This window comes from Thrips palmi, unplaced genomic scaffold, assembly GCF_012932325.1.
Source record: "Thrips palmi isolate BJ-2018 unplaced genomic scaffold, TpBJ-2018v1 HiC_scaffold_2, whole genome shotgun sequence".
Taxonomy (NCBI): Eukaryota; Metazoa; Arthropoda; class Insecta; order Thysanoptera; family Thripidae; genus Thrips; species Thrips palmi.
In genome coordinates, this window is record NW_023144629.1 from 7929861 (window position 1) to 7949567 (window position 19707).

Genomic DNA, 19707 nt, shown 5'->3' on the forward strand with positions numbered 1-19707 from the left:
TGGACCGTAGACCGTCAGGCCGGACTGAGAGACGGCCCACGGTCCCGTATACACAACAACAAGAGCTCCGGAATAACTTACGGTGTCTGTGTACGGTGTCACCCGGAGTGCTCGAGGAGGGGAGGGCCGGGGAGGGAAGGGGGGGGGGAGACTTTCCGTGCGAATATTGGCGCCGTGGAGTTGATGTAACGCTCAATATTGCTTTCTCCCGCGACGGCGGAGGGAGAGGGATTTAGGGGTGGGGGAAAGAAGGAGAAGAGAGAATTAAAGGGTTGAGAAGCCCGGCTTGGTTTCAATGTATCAAGTTGCCGTTCCGTGTCAGCCGTTCGGCCTGCAAAGGGGTAGAGAGAGAGAGGGGAGAGAGAGAGAGAGAGGGGGGAGAGAGAGAGAGAGAGGAGAGAGAGAGAGAGAGAGAGAGGGGGGAGAGAGAGAGAGAGAGAGAGGGGGAGAGAGAGAGAGAGAGAGAGAGAGAGAGAGAGAGAGAGAGAGAGAGAGAGAGAGAGAGAGAGAGAGAGAGAGAGAGAGAGAGAGAGAGAGAATAAAGGGAACAGGGTACCTCTCCTCGCTTTGCTGCGATCCTCTCCTCTGCAGACACGGTTTCAGAATTCCATGCCGTCGAAAACAAAACACAAAAAAACGTTCCTGCTGTCCCGGCTGCTCCGGGCCGCTGTCCGGGCGGTGCGGCGCGCGCGACGAACTTGCGAAATAACTTGCCGCTGAGCGACTTGGTGCCAATTTGGGGCACGTTTGCAAGCGGGGCCGCGCCCAGCAGCGCCGAGCGGGGCGAAGAGGGGCGAAGCGGCTTACGGCCAATTTTGTAATTACTTTCCCTGGACTACGCAGACTACGCAGCTACGCGACTACACCGGCTTGGCCGAGGCGCCGAGGCATGGCCGAGGCTAGGCGGCTTCATCAGTCGCGGCACGCCTCGCCTAGCCTCGCCCCGGCCGGCTCCCCTCGCACAGTGGGCCAGAAGACCGGTGGAGGCGGACAAAACTCTAAACGCGTTTTGAGCTCCAGAGTCGCTAAACAGGACTCAAACCGAGCGTGTGACCCCACCAATGGATTGCTCTCCAAACGAGGAATCCATTGGTGGGGTCACACGCTCGGTTTGAGTCCTGTTTAGCGACTCTGGAGCTCAAAACGCGTCTAGAGTTTTGGCCGCCTCCACCGGTCTTCTGGCCCACTGTGCCTCGCCCACCCCTGCAGCGTGACGCTGTCTCTCTCGCACCTCTCCGGCACGCCCCACGAGTGCGAGAGAGACGGAGCGACTTTCGCAGTCGGCCCGCAGCGACGCCTCGCGCTCGCCCCCCCCCCCTTGCAAACTCGCTACATCCTTCCCTGATATCTCCTTGCGCTACATCTTGCGTAGTTGTCGTCTCCCTGTTTGTTCAGACTGAGGACTCGGCAGTGCCGTGCCAGCCCGTGCCCCCGCCCCCTTCTCGCTAAGCAATCACACGCCGGGCCCCGCTCCCCAGTCCTCGCAGGGGTGAAGCGAAAGCGCGCGAAAAAAAAAGACGGCTTCCAGCGATTGTTGATTTTCCTCCAAAATATTTTCCAAGTATAAGAGTTTCTTTTTTTTCTGTTGAGTGTTGAATATTTTCCTTACGGGATAGACCATTGTCCTTGGCCCAGTATTTCGCACACAGAAAAGGAATGTAAAGAATACGAGTGACGACTCGCCGGGGGCGCGCGCGCACTCACACGCCCACACGCACACACACACACACCACACACTCACACACTGCCATTACCACGGCGAAATGGCCCTGCAGAGGCGTCCCACCGCGCCCAGAATCGGCACCGGTGACAGCCATCCCCCCGGCCCACGTAGCCCCCGCGCCCCCTCCCCGACGGCCAGGGCGTCCTTGTGGCGGAGTAGGGTCCGCGTGGGGGCGTGGAGGTGCCCCGGGCCCTCGCCGAGGCCTTCTTGGCCTTCTGGAAGACGCACGGCCCGCACGGCCCGCCAAGCAGACGAGGTCACGCGTGCAGCCACGCCGGGGGACACGTTACGTGATTCTGTTCCCGGGCGCCGCCATGGCCGCCGTCATGTCGGAGGGAAAAACAACAACAACACGCGAACAGTCTCTCTGGTGGCGTTGAACCAACGGCGCGGCGGTGCGAGGGAGTCAGAGCGACGAGCTGGCGGTGCCGCGGGGTGCTGCTGGGCGCCCCGACCGAGGCCCTGATCCTGGAGAGCGCGCCGGCGCGGGCCGCGTCGGGTCACACGGGGGTCAGCAGGGCCGCCAGGCTGCTGCTGCAGGGCCCGGCAGGACCTGACTCGATTGCGGCAACAAATCCGATATCGGCCAGTTATACGCTGCGGGGGTGGAGGGGTGGGGGACGGAGAGGCGGCATCTGGACACCGTTCCGCGCTCCGCGCCGCCCACCCCATCGAGGGCGTGTCGCTGCGCCCCGCCCCGCCCCGCCCCGCCCCGCCCCGCCCCGCCCCGCCCCGCCCCGCCACGCCCCGCCCCGCCCCGCCCCGCCCCGCCCCGCCACGCCCCGCCTCGCCCAGCACCCTTGTCAAAGCCAGGGCCAGGGCGGCCAGGGCAACAGCCCGGATGTCGTCCTTTCGCTATTTACTCCGAGTCCGCTCGGTCAGAGCGCGGGCCGAAAATGACAGTGGGGTCGCAACGCGCATCGCACCGCGACCCGCAGCCCCGGAGGGAGGCGCGAACTGCGCGAGCCGCGCGAGCACGCCGCCGGCAGGGCTAATTGTTTTTATCTCATTCCGTTTGACGGCATTTCCATTCGCATGCGAGCTCGTTCCCCTCCCCGACCGCCGTCTCACAGTGCACAGTGGGCCAGAAGACCCAAACTCCGGGCGGCCCAAACTCCAGACGCGTTTCGAGCTGCAGAGTCGCTAAGCAGGACTCGAACCGAACGTGTGACCCCACCAATGGACTCCTCGTTCGACATTGCAGGGCCGCTGAAACGACGCCAGATTTTTCTTGCGCCCGGTCTGCAAATGAGTGGCGCCGCGAGTTGAGTGATCCACCCGGAGGCACATCACTCCCCGCCTCACTCTGTCTCTCTCTATCTCACTCCGCCGTCGACGCGGCGCGGACGCGGCGTCAACGCCGCTCGCGGCAATCTATCAATGAGGCAGCAATCAATCAATCCGGTGCGTCCATTCATTGTGCGGGGGCCGTCGGGGGCCGTCCCGGAGCCGCGAGGCGCGCCAGCAGCGCCAGCAGCGCACACTGGGCCAGCAACCGGCACAGGCGGCCAAAATTCGAGACGCGTTTTGAGCTCCAGAGTCGCTAAATGAGACTCGAATCGAACGTGTGACCCCACCAATCGATTGCTCTCCGAACGAGGAATCTATCGGTGGGGTCACACACTCGGTTTGAGCCCCATTTAGCGACTCTGGAGCTCAAAACGCGTCTCGAATTTTGGCCGCATACGCCGGTTTCTGGCCCACTGTGCAGCGCCAGCCCGTCAACCCTAACCTCAACTTCGGAAAAATTACTCTGGAATGCGCTCTTCGCACTCCCGCGACTTTCATTGAAAATTGAAAAATAATTATCAAAATTCAAGATTACGAAGTTGAAATTTTGAAGAGAGTGGCAGTAGCCAGCTGAATGGAGTGAAGTCCGGGCCAGTGAGCCGCACCGCCACCCCTTCGACGCCATCAGCCTCCATTTCGTGACCTGCCTGACTCCTACCCCCACATGACAGGGAAGGGGCCGTGACCAAAAAAAAAAGGTGGCGGGATTATTTTGGATTTCGCCGCAAATAAAACGAAAGCCCCCGCCACTGTAAAAAAGGGGGGAGGGAGGGGGAGTGTAGCACCGCCGCCACCTCGGCGCGACCTTTCCTGTCGCTCCGGAATAGCCGCCGCCAACGCGGTGACAAGGCGGTGACCTGCAGGACGTAGCAGCCGGCCGGACACGCCGCGGGGCGGGGCGCCAACGGGCCAAAGGGCACACGAGGTGTTCGATCGTGAGAGAGAGAGAGAGAGAGAGAGAGAGAGAAAGTGTGTCTGTGTACGCGTGCGTGTGACTCCGCGTCCTTGTGTCAAGGTGCGGTGGGTGAGACCAAGGATTAAGCAGAATAATCCTGGTGTAGAAAAAGAAGAGCACCTTGAAAGGGCGGCGGAGGAGACGCACCCCGCCAACATCGCGAGGCAGGCAGGCGAGGCAGGCAGGCAGCACACTGGTTCCGAGAGTCGTTTTCATCGCTCCGTCTCCGTCGCACTGGTGGGGCGTCCCGTACAGGGACAGAGCGACGAAAAAGACTCTCGGAATCAGTCTGCAGGCAGGCAGGCAGGCGGGCAGGTCCCGGCGAGTGAGATAGGCCATCATCAAACAAGCCCGAGACAGCGGCGGGGCCTCGGCGGAGGGAAGACCGGGAAGAGGAGCCGTCGGCCAATAAGAAACGCAAACACCGCCACGTGACCGACTGGAGTCTGCCGAGTCCGCCCCGCCACCGCCAACCCGCCACGCCCTGCACCAATTTCCGGCGGAGGGGGCACGGCGCGGCACGGCACGGCGCGGCACGGCACGGCGCGGCTGAGTTGCTTGATCCCGGTCGAGATAAAAGAGAGCACGGTGGCGGCTTGGGCTCCGTTCCGCGCCACTATTAAATTTACCCCTGCCGTTGGCGCCAAAAGGAGAAAGGGCCTTCGATAAACGCGCGGCGCGCGGCGAGGCCCTTGCCTTGCAGCGGCCTTCGAATTCCCCCTCCCCCCTCTCCGGGCCGGTACGAGGAAGTCTGCGGCACTCTGCCGGTGTAGGAGAACACTAAACGCACGCACCCCGATATCATACAACTCGGGAAGAGGCAAAAGCGTCGACACACTTTTAGTTAGTCGTGTGCGTCGACAAGGTGCCGTGGATGCGGCCCGCTGGCCCAGCGACGTGTGACGCGACGCGCCTGCCGCTGGCTGTTGCGCGTTGCGGCCGACAGACAGCGCTGCGGGTCTCGGCCGGCGCGATCCTCGCGCTCCGCGTATACGTTGCCAATTTAATAGGTACAGCCGCCTTCCATCAGGTAATTTACAGGGGTCGCCCAACTGCCAACACCTGGGTTCCCCCCCACTCAGGTGTTAATTTTTGCCGGGACCAAACCGCTTCTTCGCGGATGGTCCTAATAATATGACACAGTGCATACATGTATGAACAGGTCGAGATCGACTACGCCGATCGGGTTACACGCCTCGCTCTGGTTCGATGCGATGGCTTCCTAGCGGAACGAAACCAAACAGAAACCAGCACATCGGGTTGACCATCCATCGTGGCCGGGATCGGCAACAAGCTCATTGCGACTTGAAACTTTTTAGCTGATGATACCTTCACACTTGAAACATACTTAAAACTACCATACACATGAAGGTGTCAGCGTGCTTTTACTCTCGAGTCCAGAAACGAAGCGCGTATCCTAAACAATATAATAGGGGCTGGCTGCCGGGGCGGGCTGGTGCGTGTGGCTGGCTGGCTGGCAATGAGGCGCAGCCTGCGCGGAATTCGACAATCCCTCCACGGTACAGCGCCAGCGGCACCGGGCCTAAACAATGGCACCCCCTCCTCGCTCGCGACGGCCTGCCACGGCCTGCGCGCAACATTGACAATCCCTCCCCGCCTGCCACGGCGCGGAATATCGCGCAACAATGCCTCCCGATTCGGCCCGGCCCGGGGCACTCGGGCCAGCTCGGGCTCGGCGGCGGGCGGTGCAGGACACAGCTCGGCACGGCTAGTACCAAAGTACCAACACCGGCCACCTCGCTCGGGTCTATATATTTTGTTTCATACACAATTTTAATTACTATCTTTGGAATGAGCCCGCATACTACCCCGTATAAGGAAACCGAACGAGTATTGACTGAGAAATTTGAAAGGGAAAAGAAAAAAATTTGAACTCTACACCCCCTCCCCAGTCTTAATGGGGAGGCCTCCTGCTTTACTTCGGTGTTCGGGATGGGAACCGGTGCTATCAGGTACCTGGGGTTAATCCCGTCAGCGACCCAAGCGTTCGCCGGGGGACCCAGTAGGACCCCAAAGCTCAGACAGCTGGGTCGGAGCACCCAGTGTGAAGCTCTTTGAGGGGCGGGACGTAGAGTGAGACGACAGAGAGACAGAGAGAGACTCAGACAGAGAAGAGGTTTGGTGGGAGCTTCTTGTTTTCGTAGGGTTGGTTGTGTACCCCATGGTACCCCCACTGTCCGGCGCTCCCGTACCGAACATACAGCGTTTTAGGCCAGCTTCAAAGGACTTATCATCGCCTCCCCGACGAATCGAGGAGGCACCACCCGCAACCACACACCGGATGGTCTGGATTGATGGATCAAATACGCCATCGCTCCAGTGCCGAGGCCAACCCGCCGAAGCGGATTGCTTTTTAGACACCCACAGCGGAGTGGCCAGGTGAATGTGACTCTGACCACTACGCTATCACGCTTGTACGTCTGGTAGCGTGTTGGACGACGGGTTTGAGTTGCACTGGGAGGAAGGCGGTAGAAAAATGTAATGAAATGATGGGATTCGATCCCCGGACCTCGCCACCGGGATCACACGACTTTACGCTCTCGGCCACCACGGCCCATGATGAGGGGACCGGCGTGAGGTGGGTTCTTGACGCAACAGGACTCGACCGACCCGGTCAAAATTTCGCAAGAAGTTGGGGGAGTCGAACCGCCGACCCTAGAATTGGGAACCGACGCCTCTTTTCCCTGGACCACCACGTCCTATGCACGGCGTGGGCTCACGTTCACGGGTTTCAACCGCACTGGGTGAGGCAGTAAAATTAAATGGAAATATTTCTTAGGAGTCGAACCTCCGGCATGTGGGTCTGTTGCACACGGCTCCGCTCGGATGGCCTCGAACCACCACCCTTAGGATAGTAAGTCGAAAAAACGTATGTGACGCTGGTATTCGAACGCCCGCCTGCGGTAACTCGATCCCACGTCTCTAACCTCTCGGCTATCACAGCAGTTGTGAAACGCGACGGATCATCTGCTTTCATTAACGTTCGTTGAATGAGATTTTTTTTTTTAAGAAAAGGGAGTTGTTGGTAGCGGCGGCGACGTGCACCTCGCGGCCCCATATGGAAGTACGTTGCCTCTTTCTTAATAAAGTCCCCCTCCCCCTCCGATGCCCCCACTGTTACGTGTGTGCGAGAGAGACAGAGCGACGTGGGCGGCCGGTGGGTCATTGCTGAAATTAGCGTGGCCAGGCTGGGCCAGGCCGGTGCGAGGCCGGGCTAATGACGCGCAGAATGGCGCCATGCATTTTGCAGCGGCCGTTCCATGCCGGCCCGGCCGACGGCCTGATGGGGCGGCTGCACTGCAGACTGATTCCGAGAGTCGTTGTCGTCGCTCCGTCTCTCTCCCACTCGTGGGGCGTCCCGTATGGGTGCGAGAGAGACAGAGCGACGGACACGGCTCTCGGGATCAGTCTGCCGGGGGACCGGGGGCGACCGGGGGCCGACAGGGCCATTAAGGTGGAGGCGTCGGCACCGCGGGGCCGCGAACAAGTTGTACAGTGCAGGGGTGCTGGCCGGGCCGGGCCCGGGCGACGCAACAGCGGCCCCGTCGTCGCCCCCGTGACGGACATCACGGGGTGCTCCGTGCGCCACGTCGGCGTCGCCACGCTGCGGCTCCCTTCTACAGTCCGGGGTGGCGGGGTGACGAGGCAGGGCGGCGGGGGCTCAGGCGGCCGAGGGCGGAAAAAGGTGAGTCTCCCTTGGAAAGGCCCCTACACTGTGCGCAACGCCGAAGTGAATGGCGGTGGCGGCGCACTGGAAATGGCCTTTGTGGACGGCGACCTCGGCAAAAGCAAGGTGCTCCAGGGGATGATTACGGTCTGCACGGCCTTCTGCGGGACGTGGCCGGCCTTCGCTGGCCCCGCCGGACGGCGTTCGATTTCTCATGACGCCGCCTCGAATCAACAGCACGGCGTCTCGCCGTGCCGCCGCACCTGTCACCCGCCCCGCCCCGCCGCAGCGCACGTGTGCCGGCGAGGGTCGCCGCTCCGCTCCACCCGGTCCTGGAGCAGCAGCCTGGAGGCCGGCGGCGAAGTTAGACGAGGCGCGACAGCTTTCCTTCCCTCCTCGGCGCAAATAAAGAAAGTTTTGGCGGCGACAACAAATCAGCCTCCCTCGGGCACGGCCCGACGGCGGCCCGATCCTCGCCAGGTGGACGCGGCCTCAACGGCGTCCCTCGCGCCCAGCGCGCGCGGCAGAGGGCAGGGCCAGAGGGCAGGGGAGGCACAGGTGTGCACGCGGTGTGCCACTCCGCGCAAGCCGGTTTCACGGCGGCCACGGCGGCAAAAGGCACTAAAACGACATCGACCCGGTATTCGAACCCGCGACCGCTCGAAGTCACAAGGGACGGTGCGGCCGCGCACGCGAGCCAAGTGGGAAGCGATCGCGATTAGCCTAAATTCAAGTCCCGCTGCAGTCCTGCAGGCGGCGAAGGGCTGCTTTGTCGCCCCGACGGCGCGGACGGCCGAGACGTGGCACCCACCTTGGAAGGCCGCCTCGAAGTTGGCCTTGGTGAAGTCGAACTGGGTGCTGGTATCCACAAGGGTCGCGAGCAGCACGCCGAGCGCCAGCCCCACGAGGGGGCCGGCCCGGGCACGCCGGCGCAGCCCAAGGCGCAGCCGGCCCGGCGTCATCGCGGCACTACTCACTACTCACGCACACCAGCGCGGCGCCGGTCTCTGTCTCACACACGCGCGTCGCGCGCATCCAGGCATCCAGGGCGTGCGGGCCGAGCCGGGGGGGCCGAGCGGGGAGAGGGTTCACATGGCGCGGCGGCCAACCCGGCAGCGGCACCAGCAGCACGCGGCGAGAGCGCGGCGATTCTCGGCCTCGGGGAGCGGGCTGGACCCAGGCAGCAGGCAGCCAACGCCATGCAGCCCCTCCGACCGCACACTGAGGCGCCCCGCCGCGCGCCCCGCCGCCTTGCCGCCACACCGCCCCTACCCTCGGCACCACGCGGGCTGGCGGGCTGGCTGGCGGGCTGGGCCGGGCTGTGGGTGGCGGGGCGGGACCGGGCGGGGCGCGGCGGGGAAGCACGGGGAAGGCGCTATGGGGTGCGCATGGCCCTCGATCGAAGCCCCGCACCCCGCCAGCCCGCCAGCCTCCCCCCGGCCGGCCGCCCCGCCGCCCCGCCGCCCCGCGCCGCCGCCAAACCCAGCGCGGGCCGATCACCCCTTTTGTTTAGGCAGTCCGGCGGCGGGCCGACGGGGCGCGGCGGGGCGGGGCGGGGCGCGGCGGGGAGACTTAAGTTGGTCTGCGGTGGCGGCCCGATAGTCGGCTGAGTGTCTTCCTACCGCCCCGCCCCCCCGCCCCGCCCCGCCCCGCCCCGGGCACGCCGATGTGATTCCACCGCCCTCCCCGCCCCAGCCCACATGTCCCATTCCTGGCCACATTCCGGGGGTTGCATGACGAACTCCGAATGCACCCCGTCGCCGCCCTGGTCCTGGTGGTCCCGGTGGCAGTGGCCCGGTCGCCCTGCAGGGCCACCATGGTGGCGGCGTGGTGGCGGGCCGCCCTCGCCGCGCGGCATCCCAACCATGGCAATCGATGGCGTGGTGGCGGCGTGGCGGCGCCGAGGTGTTGCAGCCGGGGCGTGCACGCCTGCGTGGCCTGCGCCAGCGCACACCGCGCGCACCGACCTGGCCTGCAACCGCCGAATCGCCCCACGCCTCCCGCACCAAGAGGAAAAGCTGCCTCACGTGCGACCAAAAAGCAAAGGAAGGCAATTGGCCTGCGTTTTCATTGTTGTCCTGCATACCTGTTCGGGGCGGTAAACCACAGAGACTAGTGAGCATGTTTATTTCGTGTCCTCCCTGTTTCAGCGCGTTGTTTTTTTGTTTTTGTGTCCTTTGTTGGCTTTTCGCGCGGCGCGAGGTCAGGGGGCTGTTTTATAATTTCACCGGCCCCGGGGATTCTCCCTCACCCTCACTTTATGAGGAACAATATACGAACACAATGAGTTTTCTGTTTGTTTTGTTTTTTCAGACCTGTGGTGGGCCACTTAGCGCCCACTGCGGTCGATACCCCGCGTTGGTCCCACCCCTCACCTGGGCCCGTCGCTACCCCCGCAGCGCGTCGGCCATACCCCGCGCTTCCGTGCAGGGGTCTTCCCTACAGCCGCGATACTCCGCGACGCCACGACTCTACCCCTTGCACTCAACGACGTTTGGCCTTCAATAGAAGAAAATATTCAGCTGGATATCTAGTTGTTTATTCGATAATACCTTAATTTTACACAGATAAGCGTATGGGATGGATACGATGACAGAATGGTGTGTGATGGCACGTGGATGAAGAGAAAACGGATTCCAGGCAAGTTCAATATATTGATAACAATAAACTACTAATTATGATTACTAGCAGCAACAACGATTCTCCGGCAATGAACAAGATGTGGCAAGAACATCACAATCTTCAGAATACACTATAAAAAGGACTGTTTAATATACTGCTGCTTGAGCAACTAATTAGGAAGATTTCTTTTAGAGAACATGCATCTATACTTCTAATACAGTGACTGTAAGGACATACAGTCAGTTTTGCAGGTTGAAACTGACAAACTCCACAACAATGCCTACTTCAAATAGTCAGGAGGTAAGTTTTGGAGTCTGTTTAACACAATCAGTGACTACATGGGTCCCAAACACTTGAAGACTGACACGACTTTCTTAACATCTTTACAAATTATTTACATCTAATCTGACAGAATAGGGTTTTAACACAGCCTACAGTGAAAACTTGAACATGAAAGTTTTGAACACATCCCTTCATTCATAATGAAGATTCTTCACTTTCAATAACAATTCAAACATTTTATGAAACAAAAATACCAAATCTCAAAAGTAAAACTTGAAGAACCTATAATTTTATACAAATATCAAATCATTAACAAGGCATGAAGAACATTCAATCTGAATCACTCAAATGACTTACATACATACTCAGACAAGACTGGATATGGCACCAAAATCAATACATAACAATTTACAAATTCCTACATGATCACAAATCAATTAATTTGCACCACTAATATTTGGTTTTACTTTACATATATTTGTGCTGGATCTTTTCATAAAATTAGGAGTCTAGAAAAACCGTTTGCTATTTTGAAAATAATTAAGGGGATATGGTAGGTATGCACACATAGATTTCTACAGAAGAACGTTCATAATATATAGAATAGATATAAACAAGTAAATAAAATTCTGTATGAAAGAAAAAAGGTAACACCTTAAAAAAGGAAGATAAAATAATCCACACAAACATACAAGGATTGTAATTAAAACAAATCGAAATCAAACAAACTCACTCTCCTACAGAAAAAAAAATTACAAATCACAAGACTTAGCCTCATTCACTCATACATTGTTCTCATCATTTGACATATCTTACTGTTCTATGACTCTTTAAGTACACACATTTTGGGATCATATTCGCCCCTCATGTCCCAGCACCCACCACTGTCAATGGGCGCCAAATATCATATTACAAAGACACTTCACTCAGCGTTGTCCCTTCGAGTCTTTCGCTGGGCAGTGAGAGCACCTTGACTTAGTTTTGATCCACTAGAAACCCTCCCTGTCGACCTCCAGTGGTCCCTGTCCCTGTGTCCTGTGTCCGCAGAAGCGGCGACTGGTGGCACACGCCACACGCACAGGCAGCAGCACTACACTGGAAAAAGATTTGTACTTTCTTCATCTTCATCCCGTGATCTCCCGGTAGCGCTCGTAGGGGCCTTGGCCCGGGCCTTGGCCCATGGCAGGCTCGTGGCACGCGGTGGGCTGCCGCTGCTGCCGCTGCTGCCAGGGCCAAGACGCCTGATACTATGAGCTCCAGCCCTCGGCCATGCGGGACCGCTTCTGCAGGGGGCCGGACTCGTAGTCGGGGCTGCCGTGGCCGTGGCTGTGGTCGTGCCTGGCGTCGAGCCGCGCGTCCAGCCGCGCGTCGCCGGGGGACGCGATATTGGTCGGGGTTATCGATCCTGGAAGCAGACAAAGACGGTGAGCGAGACATTCCGGGAAGCGAGTCCGAGCCTTTTCATCCCGCGCACGGGAAAAAGGTTTACTTCAAGGAAAAGCGGCCGACGAAGGCGAGGGCTCTCTTTGAGCTCTATGGCTACTTCGAGTGCCAACGTGGCCGTCGACTCCAAACAGTGTACTCGATTCCCCTCACCTGCAGTGGGGATGGGGGTCAGGTGGCCAGACGAGCTTGGCCGCGGCGAGGTGTGCGCGTGGCTGGCGTGGCTCATGGGGTGGGTCATCGGCTGCAGGGGGAGCACCACGTGGCCCGAGCTGCCGCCGCCGAGCCCCGAGATGGACAGCGTCTGGATGTGGGGCTGCTGGGCGGCGACGGGCACGGGCACGGCGACGGGGCCGGGCCCCGGGGGCCCGTGCGCGCCGTGCGAGGCCGACAGGGTGCTGCCGGGGTCCCGGGGCGGCGAGATGGGCTCGGACTTGATCCTCAGGGGCAGCGGCAGCGGCGAGTGGCTGGGCGGCGGCGTGCTGCTCGACACGGCGACCTGCGGCACGCTGCTGCAGGCAGAGGAGGGCGTCAGTCTGACATTCAGAGCAAACAGTGTAGGCAGATTCATGTTCGTCTTGGCGGTGCCCGTGGCGGTGCCTGTGCAAATCAACTCACCCGCAGTGGGAGTGGTGGTGCGACCAGCTGCTCAGGCCCAGGCCCATGTCGCCGCCGTGGCCCACGCTGAAGTCCTGCGCGCCGAACGACGTCAAGGAGGACGAGTAGCTGGGCATGCCGGCCAGGGAGGACGTCTGCAAGTGCAGGGGCGGCCGAGGCAGGCCCGACATCAGTGAGCTGGCGCCACAGTGGCCGTGGAAGGACTGCTGCTGACGAGCCGCGGGCGCAAGCGGAAAAGCAACATGCCATTGGCCAGTTAGTTGGGTTAGCTTAGGTTAGGTGAGGTTAGTTGCACAGGGCGCGAAGGCTCAAGAGGGCTCAGATTGCCAACTTGAAGAAAATGTTAAACGTTTCTTTTGAGGTTCGATACTCGATATGTCGTATTCGGTGAGCGTAACAACATGATTAGGGAACCTAATTTCGAGTGACAGGCACAGAGTGATGCCCAACGATTCCTACACACAGCACCCTGCGGCGTCCGCGGGCCATCCGACTTGTAACGACTCAAAAATCGAATCGAAACGACATCGAAATGCCATCATATCGCAGTGACGTGCCGCCAAAGCCGACAGCCCCGGCAATGGTGGCGATATTGCGGATCGCGGCTTCCTTGGACGCCTTATCTCCTTGAGGCGTGACGCCGCGTGACGCGAGGCCCGCCACGTGAGGGCGTATCGGCTTCCAATTTGGCGCGGCTTACTTCCAGGCATATGGCGGCCAGATGCCGTTGGTGTTAGATTAGGTTAGATTAGTTAATCCCAGAAGCCCCATCCCGTCCACCCCGGCGCGGCGCGGCGCCCTTCTCCAAAATGACAAAAGCAGACAGGTGTGCGGAGAGGACTCACCTCGTCGAACAGGCGCTCGCCGTTGGAATGGCACGAGTCGGCGGCCACGTCCTCGCCGTCGTGCTGCAGCGCGTGGCCGGGCTGGCCGGCCTGGCTCTGGCTGGGGATGAGGACGCGGAGGCGCGGCGAGTGCTTGCCCTTGCCCGGGGACGCGCCGGGCGGCGGCGGCGACTCCCCCAGCGGGCTGGACGAGTTGGGGTAGCCGTTGCTCATCTCCAGGATGCCGCCGGCCGCGCCGTACACTGCCAAGCGGGAAAGCAACACAAACGTTTACATAACGCAACGACACGCAACGCAACGCCTCCCGAAGGCGTGTCACGTAACCAGACATCGCGGCCGCCTGGCGCGCCCGCCGCGCCCGCCGCCTTCAACGAGGGCACACTTATGTAAGGACAACGTACCCGAGTCCGTCTCCGAGGACGACGGCCGCGGGCTGACGCTGGTGTGGGCCATCTGGGGGCTGGCTTGGAGCAGGCCCGCGTCGCTGTAGCTCACCGGCACGGACACAGGCAGGGTGTAGCTGGACTGGGGCATGGGCACCTGCAACAGCCACCGAGGTCAGACCGCGCGCCCGGCGGACCCCCCAGCTTGAGGAGGAAGAGGAGGAGGAGGAAGGGGAGGACGCCGTCAACGAACGTACCCGTGAACCGTTCAGGGGACGATGCATCATCATTTGGTGGAACTCCTCGTCAATTTTTGAATATTTGGCTTCTGTTCTGGGCGTGAGTGAGAACTCCGTGTCAGGCTCCGGGCTGTCTGGACTGCAGTTCCCGTTTTTGTGTTCTTTCTTGTTTAATGCCTGGAGGGGGAGAGAGTGGAGAGGGTTATGTCGGATTCACACACCACAAACAACAACAAAAGCTATCAGGAGCAGGCAGCTCACCTCGATGATGTTCTTGTTGGTGAGGGACTCGTGGGGCTCGTTGTACTCCGTGTACTTGAGCAGGACCTTGTCCATGTCGGTGGACGCGTACTGGTACAGCTTGTTGGACGAGCTGAAGATGATGAGTGCGATCTCGCAGTCGCACAGCACACTCAGCTCGTACGCCTTCTTCATCACGCCGAACTTGCGCTTGTTGAAGGTCACCTGCGCGAAACAACAACATAATAAGCAATCTTCTTATTTTAAAAACAACAAAAACAACAACATCCTAAAGCAACTTGAAAAAACGGGGGAAAAGGACGTCACAGAAAGCAACCTTCTCCGTATAAAAAATAATTGAAAGGGAGAAAAGACCACTTTTGCTTTAGCCTCCTCACCTGTCTATTCCGCTCGTCCGTGATCCGGGAGATCTGGATCTTCTTGCGCCCCATGGTGTCCTGAGAGGCGTGCTGGTCCGGTGCGGAGGCGGGGGGTGGGGGAACGCAGCGGGAACGCTGCGACACACAAAGCACACTTTGAAGCAGACGACGACGACGATGACATGGCGGAAAATCTGGCCTCGTTATGCCGTCTGGCGGAGGCAAAGTCGGTGGGGTTGGTGGGAGGGGGTGGGGGCGCAACGAGGCTGCGTCGCTCGTACACCGCGATTTTTCATACCGCCGCCGTTTTTCATAGTGTGCGCGCCATCCCGTGGCAGCCCCACAGCCCCGCGACGAGCGGAGCTCCGAAGGTCGGGGTCGGCCGAAGGGGGCGAACGAAGGGGGCGAACGAAGGGGGCGAACGAAGCGGCTCTAGGCCGCGGCCGCCCTGGCCCTCGCCCTGGCCCGGCCCGAGCTAGGCGGCCGTGCCTTCTGTGCCTGCTGTGCCTGACCCGCCTACATCGCCGCGGCCACCATCGACCCGAAGAAGGCCGAAGGCGCGCCGGAGGCCCGAAGACAACAAGCAGTCCGCCAGGAACAACGGGTACTGCGGGGCGACCATGACGACGACGCCGCCACGCGGAAAAACGGCGGCGGTGACCACGACGACGGCGCCCGGAGGCAACGCACCGCGCCGCCTCAGGCGCGTCGTCGCGTCGCCCAGCTCAACAAGTCCGTGGCGGAGAAAACGTCGCCGGCGGAGTCACCACCGCGACGGCGGCGGACGTGACGTATCAATCACGGGATGGCCGTTTAAAATATAGACTCGCCCCACAACCGTCACCGTGTCACTGCCGGTCACCGCCACACGGATCTCCGTCTCGGAGGCCATCAAAGATGCAGCGCGCGGAGTGACGTCACGTCGATGTCCAGGAGTGTCGGCGTCGCCGCGCTCGGCAGCCACTCACTCACACACACGCACACACACAAACACTCTGTGCATCCCGCTGCACCAATTCCACCAATTCCCAGGCAACTTCCGGTGGGCCGCTACACTGCTACACGTGAACCGGAAACCGGAAGCGCTCCCAATTGGCTGCAGCGCCGCTACGGGGTGATGAGTTTTCTATCGGGCGGACGGAGCCGCGCCGAGTCGGCGACCGAGGCCGTGGAGAGCCTCGGCCACCTCGGCGCCAAGTCCCCCGATGGGCGCAGCCAACCTCAACCTGCCTCCTACACTGTCCTTGGCAAACCTGGGCTGCGCCCCCGAAAAGTCACCGTGCAGGCAGGCTGAGATCAAGGCAACCCTCTCGACACGGTTGCATCGCACAGTGGGCCGGAAGACCGATGGAGGCGGTCAAAATCCCGGACGCGTTTTGAGCTCTAGAGTCGCTAAATGGGACTCGAACCGAACGTGTGACCCCACCAATGGATTGCTCTCCGAACGAGGAATCCATTGGTGGGGTCACACGTTCGGTTCGAGTCCTGCTTAGCGACTCTGGAGCTCAAAACGCGTCTAGAGTTTTGGCCGCCTCCACCGGTCTTCTGGCCCACTGTGCGGCGGCGCGGCGTGGCCGGGCGGCGAGGCGCGCCGCGCGGGGAGCGCCTGACATCCCAGGGTAGGCCACCCGAGCGCAGGGCCCGCGGCCGGGTGGCCTACCTCGCGCCTGGCCGCTCCTCGGCGCGCCGCGCGCTGGTTGGCCGACGGTCCGCGTCGCGCCGCCAGCACCGCCAACCACGTCGGCTGGGGCCGGGCCGCGGGGCCGGGGGCGGGGCGGGGGGGGCGGGGTCGCGACGGACGAGACTGCCGCGTCCGCGTCGCTTTCGCTTCGCTGTCCCGGTAATTTTCGGTTCATTTCAATTTAATTCGCGCGCTGGCCGAGCTGGTCGAGCTGGACGCACCAAGAATTGGGTCAGGGCACGTGCCGTCGGTCGCGGGGCGGGGCGGGGCGGGGCGGGGCGGGGCGGGGCGGCTTGTCGCCACGTCCTTCATTGTTAACGCACGAGACGAGAAATGGCGCCACGGCAGTCGGACGGAATAAGTCCATTAGGCCCACATTCCGATTCGACAGCGCTCGGCAAGGAAGTGCGCGAACCCCGGAGGTCCCCGAGGCTGCCTCTCTCTTTTCCGCACTCGGGGGGCCTCCGGCGGGGAGCGAGAGAGACGACACCGTTCGGAATCATCGTGCCGGAGGTGCGGATTGCCGTCTTAGCGGTGCCGAAGTGAGCGTGAGGTGGAAGAGGACCCTTCGGCCAGGCATCGCCACGCCGTGTCGTCCTCTTCATGTCACCGTCACTGTCTCCATGGCATCCCGTCGGTGGGATGCATCTCCATGTGACGTACCATGAGAACCCCGTGGCGCGACCCCACGTCAATCCCATGGCGGCGTCATGGTGACCCTCTCATGTCATTCCTATGCCGTCCCGCCCCGCGGCGGCACGGGGGGCCGCGTTGCCGCCATAGCAGCCCGTCGACCGCCGCGCCTACCTGGACATGACATGAGACGCCAGGTGCCTGGCTCCGCTGCTCCGCCGCTCCGCTGGCTCAGTGAGTGTGCTCTAAGCCCGTCGGTCGCATGCCCCAGCAGCTTCAGCGCGCACTGGCCCAAAGGCCGCCCCGCCCCGCCCCGCCATCCCGTGATCACAGAGTGGCGCGGCGTGGCGTGGCGCGGCCCGGCGTGTAAGCATCGCATTAGGGAGGCCGCCGCACGCGTGGGGGCGGGGCGGGGCGAGGCGGGGCGGGGCGGGGCGGGGCGGGGCGGCCAGCGGGGGCGCTTGCTTGGCTTGGTAGGGCTGCTCAGGCGGGTGAAGCGGCGCGCTCGCTTGGAAGAGTGCCAAAGGGCCGTGGCGTGGCTGGCGTGGCGGGCGGGCGTGCCGGGCGTGCGTGGCGTGGCGTGGCGGGGCGTGCGGGGCGTGGCGTGGCGTGGGGGCGTGCGGGCGTGCCGGGGCGTGGCGTGGCGTGGCGTGGCGTGGCGTGGCGGGGCGTGCCGGGGGCGTGGGGGCCACGGGCGTGTGGTGCACGGCCGTGTGCGACGCGCTAGCCCGCGCGCGCCAAGTCGCTCTGGCCGGACGGTGGCGGCTTGGACGCTTCGACGGCGCGGTGCTGCGCGGTGCATCGAACATCGATATCAGGGAGGCTCCGCTCGCCTCGCGCAGATCGCCTATGTCAATAAACCGAGGTGTCGACGCAAAGAAACTGCAGTGACACTGCCAATTCCGCTTCCATCTTTTACAACGCAATATCCGGCCTTCCTTTCGCGCTGCCCACGCGAACCGATACACTTGAAAATGAACCGTTTCGCAGTGCACCCCCGCTGTTGGCGGTCCGATGTAAGCGCGCCTCTCTCGCGGCCTCGCCGCGGCAGGACGACGCCGACGTTGAAGAAGAGGGTGCAAACAGCCTCGCCGCGCGGCGCGCAGCAAAATTCACGCTTTCGCGCTTTTCCAAGGCCAGTTTGACCAACTGTTACCGCTTCCACGGCCAGAGTGGTGCGGCGCGAGTGGCGGGGCTCAGAGCTGGGGCTCAGGGCAGGGCCGCCACCGCCACCACACCCAGCAGGCCGGCAGGCAGGCCCAGCACCAGCAGGGACAGCCCGATGACGTCAGCCTTTGCAGCTCGCGCGGCTGGCGCGGCTGGCGCTAGCACGAGCGGGGGCCCCGCAGAGGGGTCCGCGTCGTCCCGAGCTCCCTCACCGCGACGGCCGACGGCAGCCCGATTGGCCCCACCCGTGATCGATTTTCTGCCATCGATTTTGGCAAGCCGGCCGATTGGGCGCCGCCGGTCGCCGCGTGAGGGTGGTGCGGGCAAGGTACCCCCGTCGCCTGCGAGTGCGGACGCGAGGTACACAACGGCCTGCTAGGGCTGGACACGGCAAACAGCGGCGGAGCGAGGAAGAGAGGCGAGGGGTACTCACGTTCGTCTCAGTCAGGTACACCCCTGCTCGCACTGCTGTTCAGCTAGTCACTGAAAGTCAGCGGAACGCGCAGGTTAGCACGCAACGGATTCGTGCAGTTTCAGTCTAGAAGAAACCGGCAAACAGCGGCGGGAAGAGGGGCGAGGAAGAAGAGCGACGCCGTTTCTCCGCCAAAGCCCAAAGACAACGGCCGCGAGTAACGAGGTCGAGAACGAGACCACCGCCGCCTGCCCGGCGCGCGGCACGTCATGCGGCAGTGGCTGTAGGAAGTGGAGGGCGCCGCCTAGCCGCCTCGTGGTTCCTCCGTCCGCGTCTCCGCGTCTCCGCGCCACCAACGTGTTTCCAACATTTCCACAACACGGCTGCCCTGCGCTGCCCTGCGCTGCCCTGCCCCGCTATGACGCGTGTGAGCCACGTGCGCTGAATGGAGGAACGGTGTTTGTGGTTGTGCGGGGGCTGGAAGGGGGGGGGGAGGGGGTTGAGGGGTGGGGGCAGTAGGGTCGGCGCGTGCGGCGTGTCCAGCCGAGTGACAGGCCTGGCCGGCCCGGCCGACAGCGGCGCGAAGGATTGCCCACAAGGGCAGCCAGGCAGCTAGCCAGCCCCCGCGGCACGGCGGCACCGGCACGGCACTGCCTCGGGGATCCTTGGTTTGGCTCGGCTTGCTTGTCGGCGAACAGGAGTCCTTCCCTTTCCGGATCGATCTCCTCTCCCCCGCTAATCGTGAACGTCCCCGCGGCCCCGCGCCCCTCCAGGCGGCCAGGCACGGGGTTGCCCGAGGCCCCGCGGTCCCAGCGGCCCTAGCGGCAGCGCCGCGGCCAAGGTCTCGCTCCCCGTGTTCCTCGTTGTCGAATCCACGCGGCCCCACGCAAGGCGGCGCGGCAACAATCATGGCCTCCTCGACGGAGTCCAGGACGGGCTCGGGGGTCCCGGGGGCACGGCGGCGGCGCGGCAACAATCATGGCCTACTCGACGGAGTCCGGGACGGGCTCGGGGGTCCCGGGGGCACGGCGGCGGCGCGGCAGGGCGATGCCTTCCCGCAGGGCGTCCGGCGTCCCTAGGGAGGGGGTGGCACCGCCGCGCCGCCG

The 19707-nt window shown here is 62.3% G+C and overlaps 2 protein-coding genes across 11 annotated transcripts in view; both read right to left on the minus strand.

The window, feature by feature from the left end:
* The window catches only part of LOC117647469 (pikachurin), a 38246-nt gene extending 29534 nt beyond the window's left edge, over positions 1-8712 (minus strand). Inside the window, exon 1 of the mRNA XM_034389219.1 lies at positions 8468-8712. Within this exon, the coding sequence (XP_034245110.1) occupies positions 8468-8618 (151 nt within the window). The 5' untranslated portion in view covers positions 8619-8712. The remainder of the gene's footprint in view (positions 1-8467) is intronic.
* A 1461-nt stretch (positions 8713-10173) lies between these two features.
* Positions 10174-19707, minus strand: part of LOC117646862 (myocyte-specific enhancer factor 2) — a 45856-nt gene continuing 36322 nt past the window's right edge. For 8 of the 10 annotated variants that reach the window (XM_034388148.1, XM_034388147.1, XM_034388149.1 and 5 more), the window contains 8 exons: positions 14727-14843; positions 14350-14553; positions 14107-14265; positions 13868-14006; positions 13467-13708; positions 12622-12827; positions 12157-12515; positions 10174-11965 (listed from right to left, as the gene is read on the minus strand). In XM_034388148.1, coding sequence (XP_034244039.1) covers positions 11808-11965; positions 12157-12515; positions 12622-12827; positions 13467-13708; positions 13868-14006; positions 14107-14265; positions 14350-14553; positions 14727-14780 — 1521 coding nt within the window. In that variant the 5' untranslated portion in view covers positions 14781-14843 and the 3' untranslated portion in view covers positions 10174-11807. The remainder of the gene's footprint in view (positions 11966-12156; positions 12516-12621; positions 12828-13466; positions 13709-13867; positions 14007-14106; positions 14266-14349; positions 14554-14726; positions 14844-19707) is intronic. The other 2 variants (XM_034388144.1, XM_034388145.1) reach the window with 2 other exon arrangements.